The sequence below is a fragment of the Anoplophora glabripennis genome, unplaced genomic scaffold, assembly GCF_000390285.2.
Source record: "Anoplophora glabripennis isolate ALB-LARVAE unplaced genomic scaffold, Agla_2.0 scaffold703, whole genome shotgun sequence".
Taxonomy (NCBI): Eukaryota; Metazoa; Arthropoda; class Insecta; order Coleoptera; family Cerambycidae; genus Anoplophora; species Anoplophora glabripennis.
The window spans coordinates 193,733-214,805 of NW_019416812.1; the positions used below are offsets into that span (position 1 = coordinate 193,733).

The window sequence follows — 21,073 nt, forward strand, 5'->3', positions numbered from 1 at the left end:
TTTTTTTGTGCCACCCTACTATACATATTATTCTCCAAACGTAATTAGTAGCAAGTTAGTATAAGTATATATAAGTAGCTATATATTTTAGTAATTAGGCAGTGTTTTTAAATTAATACGACTCACCAAAGTAAAAAAATAATTCAAGTTATATCATTTTTACTGAAAATAGCAGTTAATTTACGTATCGGATCGTTAACGTGAAAATATAAACATTAGACTGTTGACTGTTCCTGTTATACGTTTTTTAAGCTTTTGAAGAAGAAACTACATGTAATTTTAAAAATTATATCTGCTTTTATAATAAAGGAATGGTAATTATAAGATTGTTTAACCTTATTAACTAAAAATTATTGCCTACTTAATAAAAAAAATATTATTGTCCTCGATAATCTATTAATGATTAATAAAATCTTTACTCTCTTTCCTTATAAGATTGTATGTACACAAATTGGAGCCGCTCCTGAAAAATCGAGCCGTTTACGTCCAGCGTAAATTATTAGACTTCGTCGTTCTGTTAAAAAACACACCTTGAAGCGTTGGCCGCTAGAGCAGCACCTGCCGGGGTCCCGTTCCGTGACTCACGCTGGGCGATATTTTTTGTACAAAATCCCGTCCTTAACGGGTCATTTTCGTTAAAAAACGTTCACGAACGCGAAGCTATTATTAAAATATGAAATAATTGGTCGCCAAACACTAAGTAGAAATTATTCTGCTGTCTGTCTACTGTCCCTATCATATTTCTGTGTCTACTAGCCCAGTAAATGAAATTTGTAATACATGTAAATCAGAAGGTAATTCGTTTCAGATTGATAATTAATTATTGCAAAATGTACGGTGCAGTTGTTATTATTTTCATGCGTTACCCCAGATTAAAAAAAAAACGTTAAAATTGATCCACAATTACCGGAGATATCGCAAAATTTTCGGGCAGTTAAGATTTGAAATCTCGGAACGTTTTTGTCTTATTTCTCCCACAACATTCCAGGTGTAAAAATGTATTCGAGGACGTTTTTTAAAGGGTTAAAAATTACTATAAAATGCATTTTTTGCGATTATTTAAACAAATTCTTAATGGTTTTAATTTAGCAAGTCACAAATGAAGCGTTTTTTAAAACATAAGTATAAACAAAAGCAAAAACTCCTGTTGGAGAGCGCTTTTTATTACAGCTAAAACACTCCATTTTTGGTCATTTCTACATTTTAATCATTGTTTAAACAATGATCTTGTTGTTTTAAACCGATACTTTTTGGGAAATATAACTAAACTAACTATTAAACCAAGTTTCAACCTGAAACAAATTTTTTTACAATTTTTTTTTTTTTTTTTTCATTTACTGGACTATACATGAACTTAATTTTATTAGCACGCTAAACCGCATTACATTGTAACCCTTTGTGTTTTATTAATATTAGCCCCGATAAAACATTAAATTTGCTGTTGGTCGAGAAATGCCGGTCTGTCGCCGGTGCATTTCCCGTCGTTTATTTGATTAGTAAAAATAACCGCGCAAAAACAGGAGAAACATTTATTTTCCAATATTCCACTCGTTAAATATGAAAACGTGCATGTATGTATTGCATAAAGTGTAGAGTGGCAGCTCTTGTTGAAACGTACATACACAAGCACATTTGAAATTCGCATATGAAAGTAAACATAATACAGGGGTAAAGAATAAAAATAAACTCCTCGCATGCTGGGGTATGTAACAGAATGCGTGATGTGTGCTTAAAAATGCATTGAATGCATTTGAAAAATTCTTTCTATTCATACAACTCCACTGTTGTATAATAAAAGGTAGTAGCGACCACTTAGAAAATAAAAGTCAACCAAGTAACGTAATACGAAAAGTATGAAAGAATAATTAATTTATTATTAGTCTTGGAAGTACCTGCAGTAACTACTTTACTGGAAACTAAAATAAATGTAAATGAAGCGACATATTTGTTCATTTTGCACTTATTTATGGGTCGTGAAAAATACACCAGAGGCTACGCTCATTTAGACTCATATGTTTTATATAAGGGTCACATACAGCCTGCGCAGCGGAGGCTAGCCTCCGTTACCCTTCGTAAGCGTTTGGAACAGGATCGGATTCTGCTTAAATTTAAGCTGGCCACGGTGTACGGTCATTTGGTTGCGGGTAAATAATAAATAAGTGATGATGCAACTTACTGGCTAATTTAGGATCACTCGATTTATGCCATCCAGTGGCAGCTTAGACAAGAATTTAAGTGCAGAGGGCAGCCCTAGAAAGAGTGATGATCTACAGATTTTTTTGGAATTGGGGAAATAGGGAATTTTGCTTTATTTCTTGGGATTTTTAAGTCATTTTAAAAAGTATACTTAAATAACAATTAAATGAACTTTAAATGCAGCTGAGCACTATACTCCAGTTGAATAACTTCTCAGTAGAGGAAACAAGGTCACTAGATTTACAAACAGAGGTATCTACTAGCTACTGTAAAAAGTTTTCTTTGTTACGCGTGTGTTAACGGATGGTGTTAAAATATTGGAACCGAAGTCGAAATTGTATAAGTAGTGACATCTATTAAAGAAAAGGCAAACGACGAAAACAAAGATGACCACCGGTCGCTGAATTACAAGTGGAAGAGGATCTTATTTGTGGAAGGGCGAAATGGGCGGTGACTATGAGACGCCTTCATTATAGCCATCCTTTGTCTATCGCACGGATTTCTATGACTTACTTTATCGCTCTCACGTAACGGCCGATGAACCATGGGGACTTTCCGACCCTGTATTTAATAAAAGAACTCCCTCGAACATCAAGGGATCCGTCCGGTCATATTCAAACGACCTTTGGACAAATAATTGTCCCTAATACCGGTCGTAAAGAGACCTTTGTACATTTGACCTTTTGAATTATATTTAACAAGTGGTAACCTGTGAAGTAGGGGGGTGGGAGGAGAGGGAATATGCCGTGGTCGCACTGAAGTTCAGCTTCGAGGCTGGGCGCAAAAAAAAACAGAGAAACGACGACAATAAAAGAAAAATAACCCCCTGCTGGATTGTTGCCGACGTCTTTAATTAGGTCCCTTTGTAAATATTTCTCTTCATATTTTCCTAGAGGGAAACCTGAACCCAAAATAAATACTTTGCTGCCCCGGCCGGACTCGTTCACCTCTTTCGGCATTATTTCTTTCTTTAATTTTTTTGTGATGTCTCATTAAAGGCTAATTTCTTTCCAGTTGCTCAGGAACCTCCAGATGAACTTCTCCAGGGTGGAGGATGTGTCCGTCATTAACGTTGTGTAAGTATTTGTGTTACAGACTTTTTTTTTAAGTAAAAGCGACATCGAGATTTCTTTATAAAAAGTAAAACATTCGCGAGCAAGACGTATAATATCTGTTTACTTGAAATGACGTCACATGGAAATCTAATAGAGATCTGTGGATATTGTCTGCGTGGGATTTATTTGTCGTGCTGCGTGAGTTCTAAAGTAGTGTAAATTTCATATTTGTATTCCGTGTGTTTGTAATAGACCTACGAAAAACTTTTGATTCATTTTCATATTATTGACACTACTGTTTATTAATAATGACTTATTGTAACGCATCTCTCTCCACGTGACGTCATGATTGATTAATCTAGGTGGTAATGGCATAGTTAGTTGATCCACACTTTGCTGCAATGAAGTCAGCGTTTATTTACTTAAACAAAAAGACCTGTTGGTAACATATTCTGCACAGTTCATTTTTACGGTGCATCCCGTACAAGCTTTTGCGATTTGTGGTATAGCATTTACCATTACAATATAGTTACGCATTTTAGACACATCATGTAGGTATATCGAAGTGAAACTTGTTGCGGACACAAAATTTCACTAAAAAATGTAATCTTTCTACTTTTATCTATAAATGGGAAACGTGTTGTCTGTCGGAACTTCTGCCCTTCCACTGGGGTCCGTGGCTCGTCCAGACTCGGTCGAATTTAGTGAACAGCGGATTAAATTAATTGCGCGGCTCTTCCGGCAGAACGACGGCCGTTTGTAAACGGTAATACCTGGGTATGTAGCTGTTTACTGCACCGGAAAAGCGGTATTGTCGGCGGTGGGTGGTCTGGGGCGGCGTGGAGACGTACGGGGTAATATCTATTAAGATACGGAGTTGCCGCGATGCGACGCGAGGCTCTTGTCGGTTGTTCATTAGCGAAGTTTAGAAATAGCCGAGAGGGCCGCCGGCGGTTGTTTGTAATACTTATCAGGGGAGGCGCGCCCAAGGATCCGTTGTGTACGACGGGGCCCTGGCGAGAGGCGCGAGGCGTTTGTCGATATCGTTGTTCTTGGAACGAGTCTCGGTCGTATTTAAAGTAATACATTTTTAGTATTAGGCCAATCAATAGAGGTTTTGTTTGTAACAAAAATACTATGTAGTAGCAAACGGACTGCGCCATCATGTAAAAGACTGTAGATATATGCTTATAAAGGGTGTATGACGTTTGACTGCCATTATTTCAGCATGAGATAGAGTAATCATAAATGAACAAAAAAGTTGTATATTACAGGAGCGTAAGATTAACAGTTTTCAAAATACAGCGAGTATTAATATTGGGGAGTTTAATTACAACGTGACAACAGCGCTTAACATAACGCTACACAGCTGGTGCATACCACGTGTGCCCGCGGTAGACTTATCCTACGGAAAAAATGTAAACAATTATTATTGTGAAACATTTAGTAAATTTCAAGACAATTGTTTTCCAGCTTTTGAATAAATAAAATAAAATGTCGATTTTGCAGTAATTATGAATCTCTTAAAATAGGAACTTAATTTTTAATGAAATTATGAAGAAACGCCACTGTGGCATTCAAATTACTCTACACCCCACATAGTTCAACTGTTTCGGGTGAATTTTTTTTCAAAATGTTCGTCTTGAATGTCCCTATCGATCCCTCATTTGGGATTTTTTATTTCGGTCTTCATTTTTTTTAAAATTGACTCCAAAATTCGATTTTTATGAAAAAAAACTGATTTTCGGGGCAAATGTGGTCCTACATGGCGCAAGTTGATGTTTTTCGAAATTTTTTTCAGCTGAAAATCTTCGTTTTGATAAATACTACAAAACTGTCTGCGTGAAAGTAGGGAGAAAAATTTTTCATATTCGCAAAAACGATCATAATGTTCCAAAAATTTTCGTGGAGAAGCGATTTTTTAATTCGAAATTTCGCAACCTGGGGAAAAATTAGATGAACCAAAAATTGTTTAGAATCACTCGAGGAATACTCAAAAAAATTTTCCAGAATTTTTTGATATATTTCAAAATTTTTGGATTTGGACATTTTTTTAAATGTCCCAAAATGTGTCTCCAAAATACATAAGGTCGAAAAACCACCTAGTAAAAAATTAATACGTTCTTTATGACTGTATTCTTATAGAATTTGCCTTGTATTTTACAAATGTGGCATCAGTACTACGAGTAGAAACGTCTGTTAGTTCTCAAAGTTTGTTACACGATTTTTCAAATACCTCGCACAATTACACCATAATAGGTATATACGTCAGAAAGTTATTAAATAATGGAAATTGTTTAACACGTTGCTATAAAGGATGTTCAGAAACAATACATAACCCCAAAGTTTTAAAATTATACGTCCTTGGTTGTTGATTAAAATCTGCCTTAAACAACTTTTCAGTAAACACGCTCGAATGGACAGGTAGACCACGAGAACAGAAAATAGAACACTTAATTTCTAAGCATTCTTGTAACAATGTTATTAAACAGCCCCCCTTACTCAATGACTCCTCCATATTTGGTATTCTTGCTAATCAACTTCGCGTCTATTGAGCCCTCTCAGGCATGTCAACCACCCTTTTAGAACGTCTCCAGCCTAAAGTATACCCAGAAATAAAGTATCTGTTTCCATACAGAGCCGCGGGAGGAGATCCAAGACGAGTTAGAAGCGGTCGGAATAATTTTGGAACTAATTTAGCCAGTCGAGCCGAGAGTTCGGAACTTTTGTCAGGCGCCTATTTCGTTCCCCGCCCTAATAATATAATAACGTGTAATCGGTGGGGGTTTAGTTCTCAAAACTGTTGTTAAAAAACAGATACGCAAAACGGCTCCGATTCTGATTAGGGGTTTATGAGAACTGCTCGTTTTGATTTTTTTAATAATAGCCCCACCGAAAAGTTGTAGGATTTTTCATTCATTCATCGAAATTGACGGCATGGAATCTGATGGATTGTTTTCATGGTAGAGCTTTGATTATACATAGTTAGATTTCGAGGAACTACAAATGAAATTAACGTCACTATAGATGCAACTACAAATGAATTTTTATCTACAGTATACTTGGCTTGGATTGTATTGACTTTAATTAGCTCTGACTTATTTCTTTGCTTGAAAATTGAAAATCGTTTGATATAATCAATCATAAACTATGTTGCATGTGTTTCTAAGGTCCTATAACTATTATGTTGCTGCAGACAACTACGTATCTAAAAGAATAACAAAATAAATAATTTCTAAGTGCGCATAGCCAACAGTAGGCCAAAAATATAATTATTAAGTCAGTTAGTTTGCACTTCTAGAAATTGTTTGTCTATTTTCATCTAATTTGGATGTAAATTATTAGTTTCTTATCGAAACACACAGCCCGATGAAATATTAGCTTGGATGAACGTAAATTTAACGTAACACGTAATTTACGTCAGGACTTTAGGAATGAAGAAATTACAAATTGTGCAGTAAATCTTTCTAGTTACCAAGAAACCCCTAAAGTGCAAGAGAATCTTGGTTAGTCCATAATTTATGGTTAAGCAGTTTATGGGCTACGCCGCGTTAGACATTGCACCTCCGATTAGCAGACCGCTCTGTTTTTACTTGGAAACTATCGCTCTGGGGTTTAATTCCTTCCTACCAAGAGAGTGTATAATATGTATAGAAACACCTAAAACTGTATTTTATAACGGAACCAAGAACTTGCCAGAGAATAAATTTACAATCTTCGGAAGTTTTTGTTCATACAGGGAGTCCCAATATTTCGTGTACGTGAATTTGCCTTCGAGGCTATTATTTTTCACATTTCTGTACGTGCAATTCTTTTAATTACTATTTCAAGTATTAAAAAATCGATCAAATGCTTTAAAATTATTTTATCAACTTTGATGACTTGTGAAAAATACGCCATAAAAAAAAATTAAATGCATATTTACGCCGTAAAAAGAATTTTCAAATCATTACTTAAACCCCCTTGTAATATTCGGTCATTAACCTAGCATTTAATGTGTTTTTAATACTATGTTTTATAATTGAATGAGTTTTTAGTATAATGTTCTGAAATTCTGACCATATTTTATAAATCGGCTAAGTTTTTTATAAACGACTAATTTTACGATATGGCTAGATACTAGGTACTATATATACAGTTCATATCGAGACTGTCTGTTTTGTTTTCTATTTAAAAATAAATGAAAATGTAAAAGCGCGGTGAAACCGCAAACAAAGTTTTAACAGTCCCGTTATCCCGTGTCCGATCTGAACAATTCCCGTTCATAATACATACACCCCCGTAAAACTGGTCGATACATTCACATCCTGGGAGGTTTTAAAATATTAAAACGTCCTCATCCACTATTCAGTCCAGCTCATGAAATATTTCACTTGGCCCGTTTTCAGGCACTTCATGTCTGGGGCCGACGTAACGTTCCACGTGTTCGGATTGAAGAAGGACGAGAAGAGGATCCGATCCATCCTGAACAAATGGGCGGACAGGGGCTACATCGGCAACATTACTATTTCCGAAAAGGATACGTCGCTCAGGACGCTGCTGTCTCTCCAGGTAAGCGCTGGTATTTTCCCCACTTTATTCGAGGATCAAAAATACATCGGGCGGTGTCGGTTTTTATATAGGGTCGTTTGGTCAATGACGTTTCACGAAATATTCGATAATAATAAAGAGCGGTTCAATTTAGGTGTATCTAAAAATTTACATGAAATATGTAGCTCTAAATTAGCTCAAAATCGAAATTCGTGTTTGAATTAAGCAGGTATATCGGGGTCCGAGGGAAGTGAGGAGCGCAGGGGGGGTCCTATGCTTTTCTTATGGGACTAAAGCCCGCTGCCAACTTGAAAAAATTAAATTCTATTGAAATTATTTGCGATAAACATTATCTATATAGCAAAGAAATCTACTCAATATGCACATAACATACATATTGAAAATTAACAACATAAAAATATCATATTTAAGTAGTTTTAAATTATATTTAATGAACGCATAAAGACTATGTAGATGTGGCAACAGCGCTAATAATTGACTAGCAGTTGTACACACTGCGAACCTACAGACCTCGGACATCGGAGATATTGCGCGTCAAATTCGGGTAAAGATGCGTACGCGTTCAAAAATGTATTGTGTGTAAACTATGTACAATATAATTATTATATATAGCAAATATATCGTATTATCCTCGCGAAGATTTGTATCCTTTATTTAAAATCCGTAAATCATGTGAACTGGTAAAACAACGAGAATTATGTTAATTTAGTTCTAAAGAAATGAAATGACACTCGCGCCCATCTCTCGTCCAAGTCAAAGAAAATGTTGGATGCAATTTTGAAGGTTCTGTGACAGAAATTACATTATTACTCACTGTTCGTGTTTTTAATCTCTATTTTAGTAATGTTACAAAAGTTTTGCAACTATAACTAATTTTTTAGATATAAAGTTTGCTGAGAAATATTTATGTTCCTTTGTTATTCCGTACAAATGCTTTTATCTCAAGTATTACTAATTATATTAATCAAGTAAAGAAAACTTTATGTAACCCCTGAATATTGCTGGGTAATGATTACGTTGTTTTTATAAACCATTAAATATATTAAAAGGATTTATCAACTGTATTTTTTATTCCATATCACAGCTTCCTAGTCTTTTTTAATTAATCTAGTTTTTTAAAAACATTACAAAAAATCATCTATTGTGGATAATTTATTGTTGCTAGCAATGTACATGGGATTTAGGAAAAATGTATACAGGGTAGGAAAGTACCGATGGTCTATCTGAAGTTATGTGAGAGCGATAAAGTAAGCCATAGAAATCCATGCGATTGACAAGGATGGCTATAATGAAGGCCTCTCATAGTCACCGATATACCTCCTTAATGGGATAGAATACAATAGATATACGCATCAAGTTATATTACCGTAAAAATAAGCTCTATTTAATGCAAAAGGAGCGAATTCCCGAGCGGCTTTTGCCTGACCCTGGGACAATTTGTTTCTAACGCTTGTTTTACACGTCATACTTTGCTACTTGCAAAGTTCAATCAAATTAAAACAGCGAATTTTGTGATTGTGAAAATTTACTTTTACTATTACACTTAAATTAGGTTAGTAAACTTTAAGGGAATTGTACACGAGTGCGGAATATATAAAAAATATCAGGAACACAGGAACTGATAGTCTTGTAGAAATAATGGATCAAAAATTAGTTTAATAAATTTAATATAACTCCAAAACTATTCGTTTTACAAAAAAAAAAAATGTACGAGAATTCTTTGTTCGTTATTTCAGTAGCATTTTGTACAGTAGATAAAATTTTTATTTTCGGTGGTTCCCCAAGGGTCAGTTCCGGGGTCGCTATTGTTTGTGACCTTTATAAATGATCTTCTAGTTGACTACAAATTTCACGAAATTTGTTTCTCCAGTATGTTACCGGCCTAACAGAGATTTTGTCCCGTTGAATATTATACATATTTCTAAATAAATACATAAATAATAGAAACGTGAGCCAAATATTGAAAATTCAATTTTTAAAATAATTTTTCGCCCTTCCCGACTGACCAGGAACATATCTGGGCGCCGTTATCGAACGAAATGACCGATCCCCTACTTCGTTTATCACCGGAACCGGATCGCAATTTATCATTTCGGTAATTCAATCTGACGGATTAACTGTTCGGATACAGGGGGCCGAACGGCCTAATCCTCCGCGGCCGTTTGTTCTTTGTCGCCTCGGTCGGTCCCTGAGCGTTTAACCCTTTTTATTTGGCGTCGCCGGTGATTGATGCCCCCCCGTATCGGACGGCCGGCAACTAATAACCGGTACGGTCAACTAATTTGTGCCGGAACTTTGTCACTTTATGATCAATACGTCCGGACGCGGCGACGGCGACGACGGCGGCTCGACGCCGTTCGTTCCCAGTTTGAGAACGCCGCTATTATCTTACACCCGATTGGGAGAGGGTACAGGGGACAGTTGCAAGATGGATGACGTCGGAAACACGTTCGTGACAGATGACGATACGGGGTGGTCACTTTTAAATACAACGATATGCAGATACAGATTGAGCTCTAATGGGATCTTTCAGTAATATTGAATTTATAATTATAATAAGCACTCGCCCCCCTAAATATGTAGTGAAAAAATCAGGATGATGGTTTTAATATTAATTGTGACAAATAATTTCTAATTCATAAAATATTCAAAACGGTCCAAACCGTTCGCAGAACGTTTGCGACGTCACACCGTTCGACTAGCTCGATCCGATGGAGTTATTTGTGGTATAGTTTTTGTCTTTCCCTCTATCTATTGTTATTTTTCGACCTGTGAAAATAATAGTTAGAATAGTTTTGCCTAACCAAAAATCGCACCTGAAAAAATCAGTCAATTAAAATGCTCCAAGATCCACTTCTTATTTGTGGAAGGGCGAAATGGGCGGTGATTGTTAGACGCCTTCATTATAGCCATCCTTGTCTATCGCACGGATTTCTATGGCTTTCTTTATCGCTCTCACGTAACGGCCGATGAACCATGGGGACTTTCCGACCCTGTATATATAAAAGGCTCTGAGTATGAAGTTTGCGCCCATTGCTTTTTTTGTATTAACATGAAATTGATTCTGATCATGGAGGTCTGCCGTAGTACTCTCCACATCGAATATTGCTTAATGAGCTTCCGATATACGCCTGCAAATAGTTTTAAAATTTTCAACTGCAACCCCCCGGAACGAAGTTATTTCACCGAAACTTTATGTGAACTTTACCCCTTAATTTTCAGCATGGCTGATGATGTACGAAGTACAAAACACTCGTGTAGAATTAACGGCAACTTTGATAATTGAGCTTTTTACACGTTTTCTGCGAAGACTGCCTATTATTTAATAAACGAAACAAGCCGTTTTCGGTGGCAGTCATTAACCGGGTATCCTATGAAACGCATTAAGTATTTACAAGTTTCCCATTTCTACACTAAATGGCTAACTTTTCTTCGTTATCTCCGGGGTTCAAAGAAAGTCGATAAGTAGTTCGGAAAGAATATAATCGTTTATTTCGGCCTCAGCCGACTTCGTCCCAAGTTTTGATTATTTTGGGATTTGTTTTCCTCGCTTTATTATCTGAAACTTCGGCATTGTTTAAATGATAATGATAAATGTAAAACTTTATATATTAGGTCCCCAGGACGGATCCTGCCTCCCGGATTTGTCGATGTGGGTGTTTAGACTTTTGTTGTTGTCCCTTCAGGGCTCCGTGTGAGAAATATTAGGTGACGGTTTTCCTATTACGCACTTCGGACAGATTCCAGTTGTTTTGAGCAGCCCAAAATTCGTGGAAACATTAAGAACTACTAAAATACTGTTTTACAGGCAATATTATTGCACTTTTTTTCTCAGTAACGATTCTCTTTAAACAGAGGCAATCCGGTGTCCTCTTCTTCATGCATAAACATTCATAAACTGCGTTATTATTACCAGAACATTTTAGCATCGCATACTCTCATTCCTTATCACTGTCTAATAACTCACACGAAATCTGGAATTGGTAAGTTGAATAGTTTACAAGTTATGGCCTTATAAACAAATTAACTAATTATTAGTCTGGATGATCTTCCACAATCGCACTGTTTTTTTTTATGGTAGATTTCATAATAATACGTTGAAATCTGTCATTTTTTTTTAAATTTCAAATTTGCAAGCTGGAATTTATTTTTATTTTTTAGCCTTAGTTGCAAAATGAAATATACGACGCACGAGCGTGATATAGTTATATATTATTACATATTCGGAAAGCTTATGAAAAGAACTTTAAGTTGAAAAAAAATCGTCAAGATTCGTTGAATAACAACTTACCGATTTCAGATTTCGTGTGAGTTATTAGACAGTGACAATAAATGAGAGGATGCAATACCAAAACGTTCTGGTAATAATAATGCAGTTTATAAATGTTTAATTCAAAAGTCATAAATAAACTTCTCCTGTTTATAACTTTTGATCTAATCAATATTTTTTTACGCTCGAGGGCTAGTTTTGTAGGTCTTTTGAAGACGAAAAAAAGGTACTTTACTGTTTTCTCGTGGAAGTAAACGGAAAAAAGTTATAAGCGAAAAACGTGAATTTACGTAAAAATTATACAATTAACCACCCTGTAAGCAATCTTCCCCCCATTTTTATGACTGTGGAAACTAATATGTTATTGTACAATACTGTATTGTATTGTATAATATTTAGCAACTATAGTGATAAATTCAGCTTGCCGAAACAAAAAGTCGCATTCAACTCTATATTTTCAAAATACACTTGTAGCATGTCCACATATTCATCGTTAGTAAAATTTGGCATAATTCTTCTTAATTTACACCCAAAAAGTATTTAGTTGATAACAGTGACAACTTACAGAAGAGTTAATTGTGACAACTGGCATGACAGCAGCACACTTAGTTTTTCTTTGATTGATTGCAATCATATACGGTGTGAGGTGAATGGTAATACATTTTATTTTTTTATTAATAAACGAAAAGTTTTAAAGGAAAATTGCTAGAGAGGTAAAAGTTTCTAAAAGAACCAGTTTATCTAATGCGTATTTTTGGATATCGAGTTTTTACGAAATATAAAAGTTATGGCAAAAAATGGCTTGAGGGGTGGTTATTTCAACCCCTTTCGAGGGGTTAAAATTTTCGAAAAATAGTTGAAAACTCGCATCTGTATTAGTAAACAACCTGTAAAAAATTTGTTATTTGTACCTCGTTCGGTTTTCAAATTACAGCCAATTTTCAAAATTTTTTTGGAAACTGAAGGCCCATATCTCTTCAGGGGTGAACATTTTACTAAGGCGATTTTTTGCAGATCGTGTTCTTTTGAAATGTAGATTCACTGATATCATTTATGCTACTCCATTCAAAAACACCCTGTATATTAAGCATTTATGCAGTCAAATTCAGTGACTCGAGTATGCTGTGAGTTATTTAGTATTAGGCAGATGTTTTTCTTTAGAAAGTAAAAAAAAACATTTCCTCGAAACATTTTCAATTTAATTAAATTAAAACAGAATGTATGTTAAAATAGTGATTTTTTACTATAGTAAAGACGAATTTAATATCTTATATCTATTATCTATTATCTATAAACAATAACTTGTGTATTACTATTTCTGAAAACGAAAAAAAAAATGGAAAAATTATGTTGGTGTTATTATTTTTTTAACAAGTTTCCATATCTGCGATCCCAAATAAAATGAGGATTAGTATATTTCTTATAAGTTGTACGTACAACGTATAGAAAGCAATATACAAAATAGTCTAAAAAGTTTTTGGTCCTTTATCAATGTCAAGAGAAATGTAGCTTCTATTCCGTCTATGCTGACGCAAAATGACCAAACAGTTAATGATCTATAGACTATAGTTAATAATAGTTTGTAACATACACAAGAAATACTAATGTGCTAAATACAGGGGTACATCTTTTTAATTGTCCAATGCAGGTGTCCTTCTTATTTTAAGAGATGGAAATTGTTAAACCAGCAAAAATGGGCAGAATTTAAACCGATCACGAGTTCGTTTTTAAATTTAGAAAATTCCGAAGATATTCAAAGGAAAGCGATATTATGCTTTCTTCTTTTAGTCGTATTTCACTTGTTTTTCAAAATTTTAGTACAAAATTGTGTATGGACGCCACACTATAATTCATTTGGACTTAGGTATGGACAAAATTAAATAGCGCCTCGTAGAAAAAAGATTAAAAAAACTAAATATAGCGTTTTAAAGCTTAAGTGGAACAGATTAAGGGAAAAATAATCACATATCACCAGCACCCCATTTACACCCTCAAAATTGATCCCCAAAATTATAATTTTGGAAAAAAATTTCCATTTTTTGCTCTCGTTTGAAAAAAAAAATTTAATGATAAAAAACATTTTTTAATAGTTTTTGAGATGAGGAATAAGGATCCATTGTTTAAATTGAGCTAAAAAAATTTAGAACCCTTAAATTTACGAATATTTCAGTTTATGATGTTTTTAGCTCTCCTTCTACTCCTATGCATCGATTTGCTTGAAATTTGGAAAGTAGGTGGGGCATAACTCAAGAAACAAAATACACCCATGCTGATATATATGTTTACCCTGGGATTGGTTTCTACCCCTTTGTAGGGGTTGAAAATAAATTTTGTCAAAATAATCCCGGGAATCGATAGAGCAACTAATTTGAAGCAAAAAATGTAACATACAATTTTTTTGATAAACCAATACTTTTTGAGTTATTTGCGATTGAAAACTTAAATATTCAATTGAAAAATTGGGTTTTCAATCGCAAATAACTCAAAAAGTATTGGTTTATCAAAAAAATTGTATGACACATTTTTTGCTTCAAATTAGTTGCTCTATCGATTTCCGGGATTATTTTGGCAAAATTTATTTTCAACCCCTACAAAGGGGTAGAAACCACCCCAGGGTAAAAATACATATCAGCATAGGATGTATTTTGTTTCTTGAGCTATTCCCCACCTACTTTCCAAATTTCAAGCAAATCGATGCATAAGAGCGGAAATCAGAGCTAAAAACATCATAAACTGAAATATTCGTAAATTTAAGGGTTCTAAATTTTTTTAGCTCAATTTAAACAATGGATCCTTATTCCTCATCTCAAAAACTATAAAAAAAAGTTTTGTATCATTAAAATTTTTATTTTTTTTTCAAACGAGAGCAAAAAATGGAATTTTTTTTCCAAAATTATAATTTTGGGGATCAATTTTGAGGGTGTAAATGGGGTGCTGGTAAAATGTGATTATTTTTCCCTTAATCTGTTCCACTTAAGCTTTAAAACGCTATTTTTTGTTTTTTTTATCTTTTTTCTACGAGGCGCTATTTAATTTTGTCCAATTGAATTATAGTTCGCCATATCGAATTTTGCCTCATTAGAAGAAAAGCGAAATTCTCTTTACAACGATGTATAAATTTATGGGGTTTTCAAAAATAAATAACCAAAATATTGAATATAATTATAATTTAAAAAACAAGGTCAAGTAGCTAGTTGAATTTTTCCTATAAATTAATTTAATATTTCTTATCTTTAATACTTTTTAACACAGCAACCTTTATTTACATGACAATAACAAGAGCAATGAAGAAAACGGCATAGATAAAGCAAAACGAAATTTAAATTTTATAGTTAATCAATAATAGACTTAACATATTATCCTGTTTTTTGACATTGCCTGTTGAGTGTGTAATTTTTTAAATGAATAAATAAATAAAAGTTTGAAACTTTTAAAAACATTGTCTACTCTCCCTATGACAATACTCAAAAATGCTAAAGACATGTTTAAGAAATACAACAAGACAAGAAATCTTAAGTGCATTAGCTATGCTAGTACGAAAAATCTTGATAAAGCAAATAAACGACTTCAACGAGAAAAGGCGAGTTCTTTCGCCGATTCTCAGATTATGACATGAAATGAGAGCAGTTGATTGGTTGGATTTAAAAAATTGTGGCAGATTTTTTAATTCCACCAATCAGCTGTACTGATTTCAAAACTTAACTAGTTATTAGCACTTGGCATCTCGAAAGAATCGTAGGATCGATTTGTTATGTATAATCTGAGGTATGTTGACATTTTGATCCCCTATTTCTAGATCCACCAACCGCCACCGTCTTTGAAGCTTGCTGTACCCTCAGGATCATTTAGAACACCTAATTAAGAATATACTCCTAAAATTAAACCCAACCCTGTCTGTTTATACTATTAACAGAGTTTGGAGGTACCTGGAGAGGTGCAGCATATTATTATTATTATGTGGGCAACGAGAGGTTTCGAGGAGGATTTTGAGCCTTTCAACCCGTATACGTCAAAACATAGGTGTACCCTACGTATATACATACTAGTCAACGTTTACTGAATCCTAATGAGACTTAATTGCACCGTTCGTTACATTTCGAGGTCTACGCTTCTTCGGAACAATGCTTCCATTTTATCGTGGTAAATGAAATTTTCTTAGTTGTCTTGGGATATTTGATTTTCCGCCTTGCGGAACACAATGTGTAATATGTATTTATATTCCTCGTTCCTTTTCAACGGCAGGCATGATTACTTACGCCTGAGGTGGCCCCTTTCACGAATTTACCTACGCCTCTTGCTGTTCGCTAGAGAAAACTGTTTTTGAAATACTAATTTCAGCCCTGTCTAGCACAACGCCCTTCCGAACAGGCAAGGAGACGTTCCGTGCATCTAGTAAGACTGGTAATTATGGTGCACGCCACTAGTATTTATGCTCCAGCCCCAAAATAGTAAGGAATTAGTCCAGTACCTAAATGAAAAAAAAATGTACACAAATTCGTTTCAGATTGAAACTTGGTTTAATCGTTAGTTTAGGCAAAAGAAATAATATTTCCCAAAAAGTATCGGTTTAAAACAGCAAGATCATTGTGTAAACAATGATTATAATTTAAAAATTTCCAAAAATGTAGTTTTTTTTTAGCTATATTTAAAAGAACTCTCCAACAGGAGTTTTTGCTTTTGTTTATACTTAGGTTTTTAAAAAACGCTTCATTTGAGACCTGCTAAATTAAAATCCATTATCAATTTGTTTAAATAATTGCAAAAAACCAGCGAAATTTGAATTTGCTATAAATAGAAGAAAATAACATACATCGTCTCTAAACTGCAGTAAAAGTTGTATTTTGTTACGCTTAAGAAACCCTGAAAATTTGGTAAAAAAATATTTATTTGTTTACGAGCTTTTGCATTTGTTTATTAGAAATAGCATTTTTTCAATTGCAAAACGCAGTTGTTAGCGTTATAGTAAAGGGCCTTATGAGGGCTCACTTGTTTCGTCTTGACTTACATTTTCAAGATATGCAATTGGAAATTGTAATTTCATAGGCTAACCTTTTCAAAACGGCGTATAAACAAATAGTGTAATTTTTCTATAAGGTTTTTCGTTAATAACTTTGCCAAGAATGAATATTTTTCAAAGCCGCTTTGATATTTGTAATCCTGGTAATTTTTCACGAATTTAAAAGAAAAATTGTTCTAGGACCATTTTTAGCCGAGATCGCGTTTTTTTTTTCATAACTTGTTTATTTATAAACATTAAGACTTGAAATTTCGGGAATAAATCAATTAACTAAAGGTTGCTTTTATAGTAATTTTTAATTTTAACCCTTTAAAAACATCCTCGAATACATTTTTACACCTAGAATGTTGTGGGAGAAATAAGACAGAAACATTCCGAGACTTAACTGCCCTAAAATTTTGCGATATCTCCGGTAATTGTGGACCAATTTTAACGTTTTTTTTTTAATCTGGGGTAGCGCATGAAAATAATAACAACTGCGGTCCATTTTGCAATAATTAATTATTAATTTTTTATAAACTATTAATTTTGTAAAAAAAAAAAAATTCGCAATTTTTCGAGAAATAATTATTGACAATGGTATTAATAAACAATTTTCTTACAAAACAATATTTTTATGTAAAAAACCTTCAGGAAATTACATATTTTTTATGTATAAAGTTTATTTTAATGAGAATCGAGTTTTTGGATGTAATATGCGTAATAGTATTATTTCTTAACATTAAATTATATATTTTAAAACAAATAAGTAAATTAAAACACATTAACGCAGTTTGGCCAGTTGGGAGAAATTCATAGTGCACTACGCCACGATAATCAAAGAAAACTGTCAACATGACCTTTATTTTTGAGTGACTAGCGTAGTTAAATCAATAAACTTACTTTCATATGTTTACAAAAATACGAGTAGCTCTGCAGCAATTAAATATATTGACTTGAAACTCTGCTCTACTTAATTTTATGATAGCAGCTTTTCGTTTAAAATTGATCAGCGATTTGAAAATTGTCATAAAATAAAAAAAAATACTATAGGTACCTATAGAAATTCTGTTTGAAGGGGTTCGAACGACCTGTCTACCACGCCACTGTAGTAAAAGTTAAAAAAAGATATTAAATTCGAAACCATGAATCTAGATTAGGAATAGATTTACGACCTACTTTCATATGAACTTTTTCGATCAAAATGAAGTCTTTTATCAACAGTTATTACGTTTAAAAACACGCTGTATGTATTATTTCATACTTATAGTATTTATATGATTTAAGAATTTCTTGGAGCCCTAGAATGATACGCCTATGGAATCGCACTGAAGTGTAATTACTAGAGAGCGGACAATGTGTGACTTTAACCCGAAGAATAGGTCAAATATTGGTAGAGATGTGTACGCGTTCAAAAATGTATTGTGTATAAACTATGCAAAATATAATTATTATGTATAGCAAATATATCGTATTATCCTCGCGAAGATTTGTACCCTTTATTTAAAATCCATAAATCATGTGAACAGGTTAAATAACGAGAAAACAATTAAGTAAATTTTGTTCTAAAGAAATGAAATGACACTCGCGCCCATCTCTAGTCTATCCATCGACATCGGTTGCGTTTATCGAATTCCTATTGGTCAGAATTCAAACTGCAGCCCTGTTATGAATGGAGCGTGAGTTGGACTATTCTATCATGTGCGTCGCCTGAGGTTATTCGTTACATTGACTCCTAATTTCCAATTAAGAGAACTACACTATTTTTAACCGAACTTTATTTAATAAATAATATGTAGTATACAATTTCTGATTTTCTAAATATTTTACAACGCCTAAAAATGTATGTACCGTGGAATTTTCGTGAATTATCACGTAAATTTCCGATGCATACCCGACACGCCACTGCGTCATGGGTAATGTATTTAGGTTTATGAATGACATATCTATGTTCAAGGTTAGAGTCACAAATTGTCCGCTCTCTGGTAATTACAAACCCTAGTATTATTTTTCTTTCTATTGTTCTATTTCAAAATTCATTTACTCAGCTTCAGTTGTACAGTATTTTTATAAATCGCATACTCGTAAGTGATTGTCGCGGCTAATATTCTATTTCACCGGTACCATAAATCAAATTTGTAGTAACGAATAGTCCGCGGTCGTAAACTTTTCATTGGCACTTTTTGTTTAACGCCAACATTGTATGGCTTTTAAGATAAATGAAACCGATGCGCCAGTTGTGATGGATTTCTTATCGGGGTTTATACTTTTTCGCGTAAAAATAACGATCTTTTTCAGCGGTACTTCGTTACGGCATGGAATAACAACGTTTTAGCCGTCCTCTTTTATGACTTTTGTCTGGTATCTCGGTCAATAAAAGGTTTTTAATGAGGTAACAGTATATAATTCGTTAGAAGTGGTAATATAATGAATGGAAATAAATAATAAACGTTAATTAGGTACGCAGTACACTAGTTATATGCAAATAACTAATTTAACTAAATTGCATACCGAGTTCTATCGTCCGTTCACATAATTTCATTATTTATTTCTTTTTTTTTATACTCGAGTTAATAAATTACCCAGCAATTGGTCTCTCAAGATGTCCGTAACTGTAAGTAGATTACAGCTCCCTTGTTAATTAAAAAAAAGAGCTCCCACAATTATCCGAGTCGTGACTTCCTAACCGCCCAACTATTTATCATTTTTACGGCCGTCTTAGGCAAAATGGCGTGTATAACGTCTGAGAAGCTCCCGCGGCGTTCATAAACTGGAATTTAGAGTGCATTAGAAAAGTTACTGTGAGTAGTAAAATAAAGGATAGAACACAATAAATTATAGCTGAAGCTAAGAGTGGACCGTAAACTACTAGCGATAAAGAAAGTGTTACTTTGAAGTAAAATTCAATTAAGGGAAATCGGCACAGGTTGCAGTACAGCACAGGGTGTTCTAATAAGATTAGCCACGTGTCTGGTAAAATTCCTAAATCGTTGCGTCACCAATGTTAGTGATTCGTTTACAACGAACAATAAAAAACCACTGCGTCTACAATGATTGGTTGAATAAAATCTCGTGAAAAAATACACCAATCACAGCCAAATTCCTTTTTCTTTTAATTTCGAGAATTAAGAAAAATAATTTTGCATCACGTAACTTATTTTACTCTGCGACACCGTCAAGAACAACGAAATTATCCTTATTAAAAGTAATCGCGCTTTCCGCTCCCACTTCTCGAATTCATTTTTATTTTATCACCTATTTTTTTTACTAAATGGACGGCATCAGTCAACTTTTTTTTGTGAGACATCCCCGCCGGCGGTTACTTTATCGCTCGCTCCACAGAGATGGGGGGTCGGTAAAAAAATAAATTAGGGCCAGGCGACGCGTTACAAGATTGTGTATTTCGCAATATGCCCGCGCGAAATGCGAATACAATGCGAGCTAGGTGACTCCAAATGTGCGCGAAAAGGAGAAGCGTGGCAACAAGACGAACAAAAAGTAGAAATCACATCTGATTATATCTGCCACTGTGCTGTACGATATTAGACAGGTTGTAATGATCGTGGACGGGGCTGTAGCTCGCAGAGTAGTTGTTTGACGCGATAACATAATTATATAGAGAAAGTTATAATGACGTCTACTACAAATATAGAAAGTTAAAAAGACATGCAAACAGTTTTATAGTCTTTGTAAAGTCAGTTGAACATATACAGGGTGGGCCACCAGTAACGCCTCGGTCGCTAGTGACCAAACGGCAAATGTTACAGAAACCTGTTTAGGTGGGTATGTGTAGGTTGATTACGGCTACATTTTAAAAATATTTTGAAATATACAGGGTGTCCAGGAAAAGCGTACCATATCAAAGTTATGTTTTTTTAAATGGAACACCCTGTATTTTACTGCATTTTTGAAAGCACCGTAAAAAAATAGGTGAACTTTATTAAAGGTTCTGCATACCTAGGACTTACAGTTTGTGAGATATTTCAATTTAAGTGAAAATGCAGG

General features: G+C 34.2%; 1 protein-coding gene across 1 annotated transcript in view; it reads left to right on the forward strand.

Annotated features, from left to right (window-relative positions):
- The window catches only part of LOC108910229, a 101,461-nt gene that overhangs the window by 52,529 nt on the left and 27,859 nt on the right, over positions 1 to 21,073 (forward strand). Inside the window, 2 exon segments of the mRNA XM_023455502.1 lie at positions 3,211 to 3,272; positions 7,640 to 7,802. Of these exon segments, the coding sequence (XP_023311270.1) occupies positions 3,211 to 3,272; positions 7,640 to 7,802 (225 nt within the window).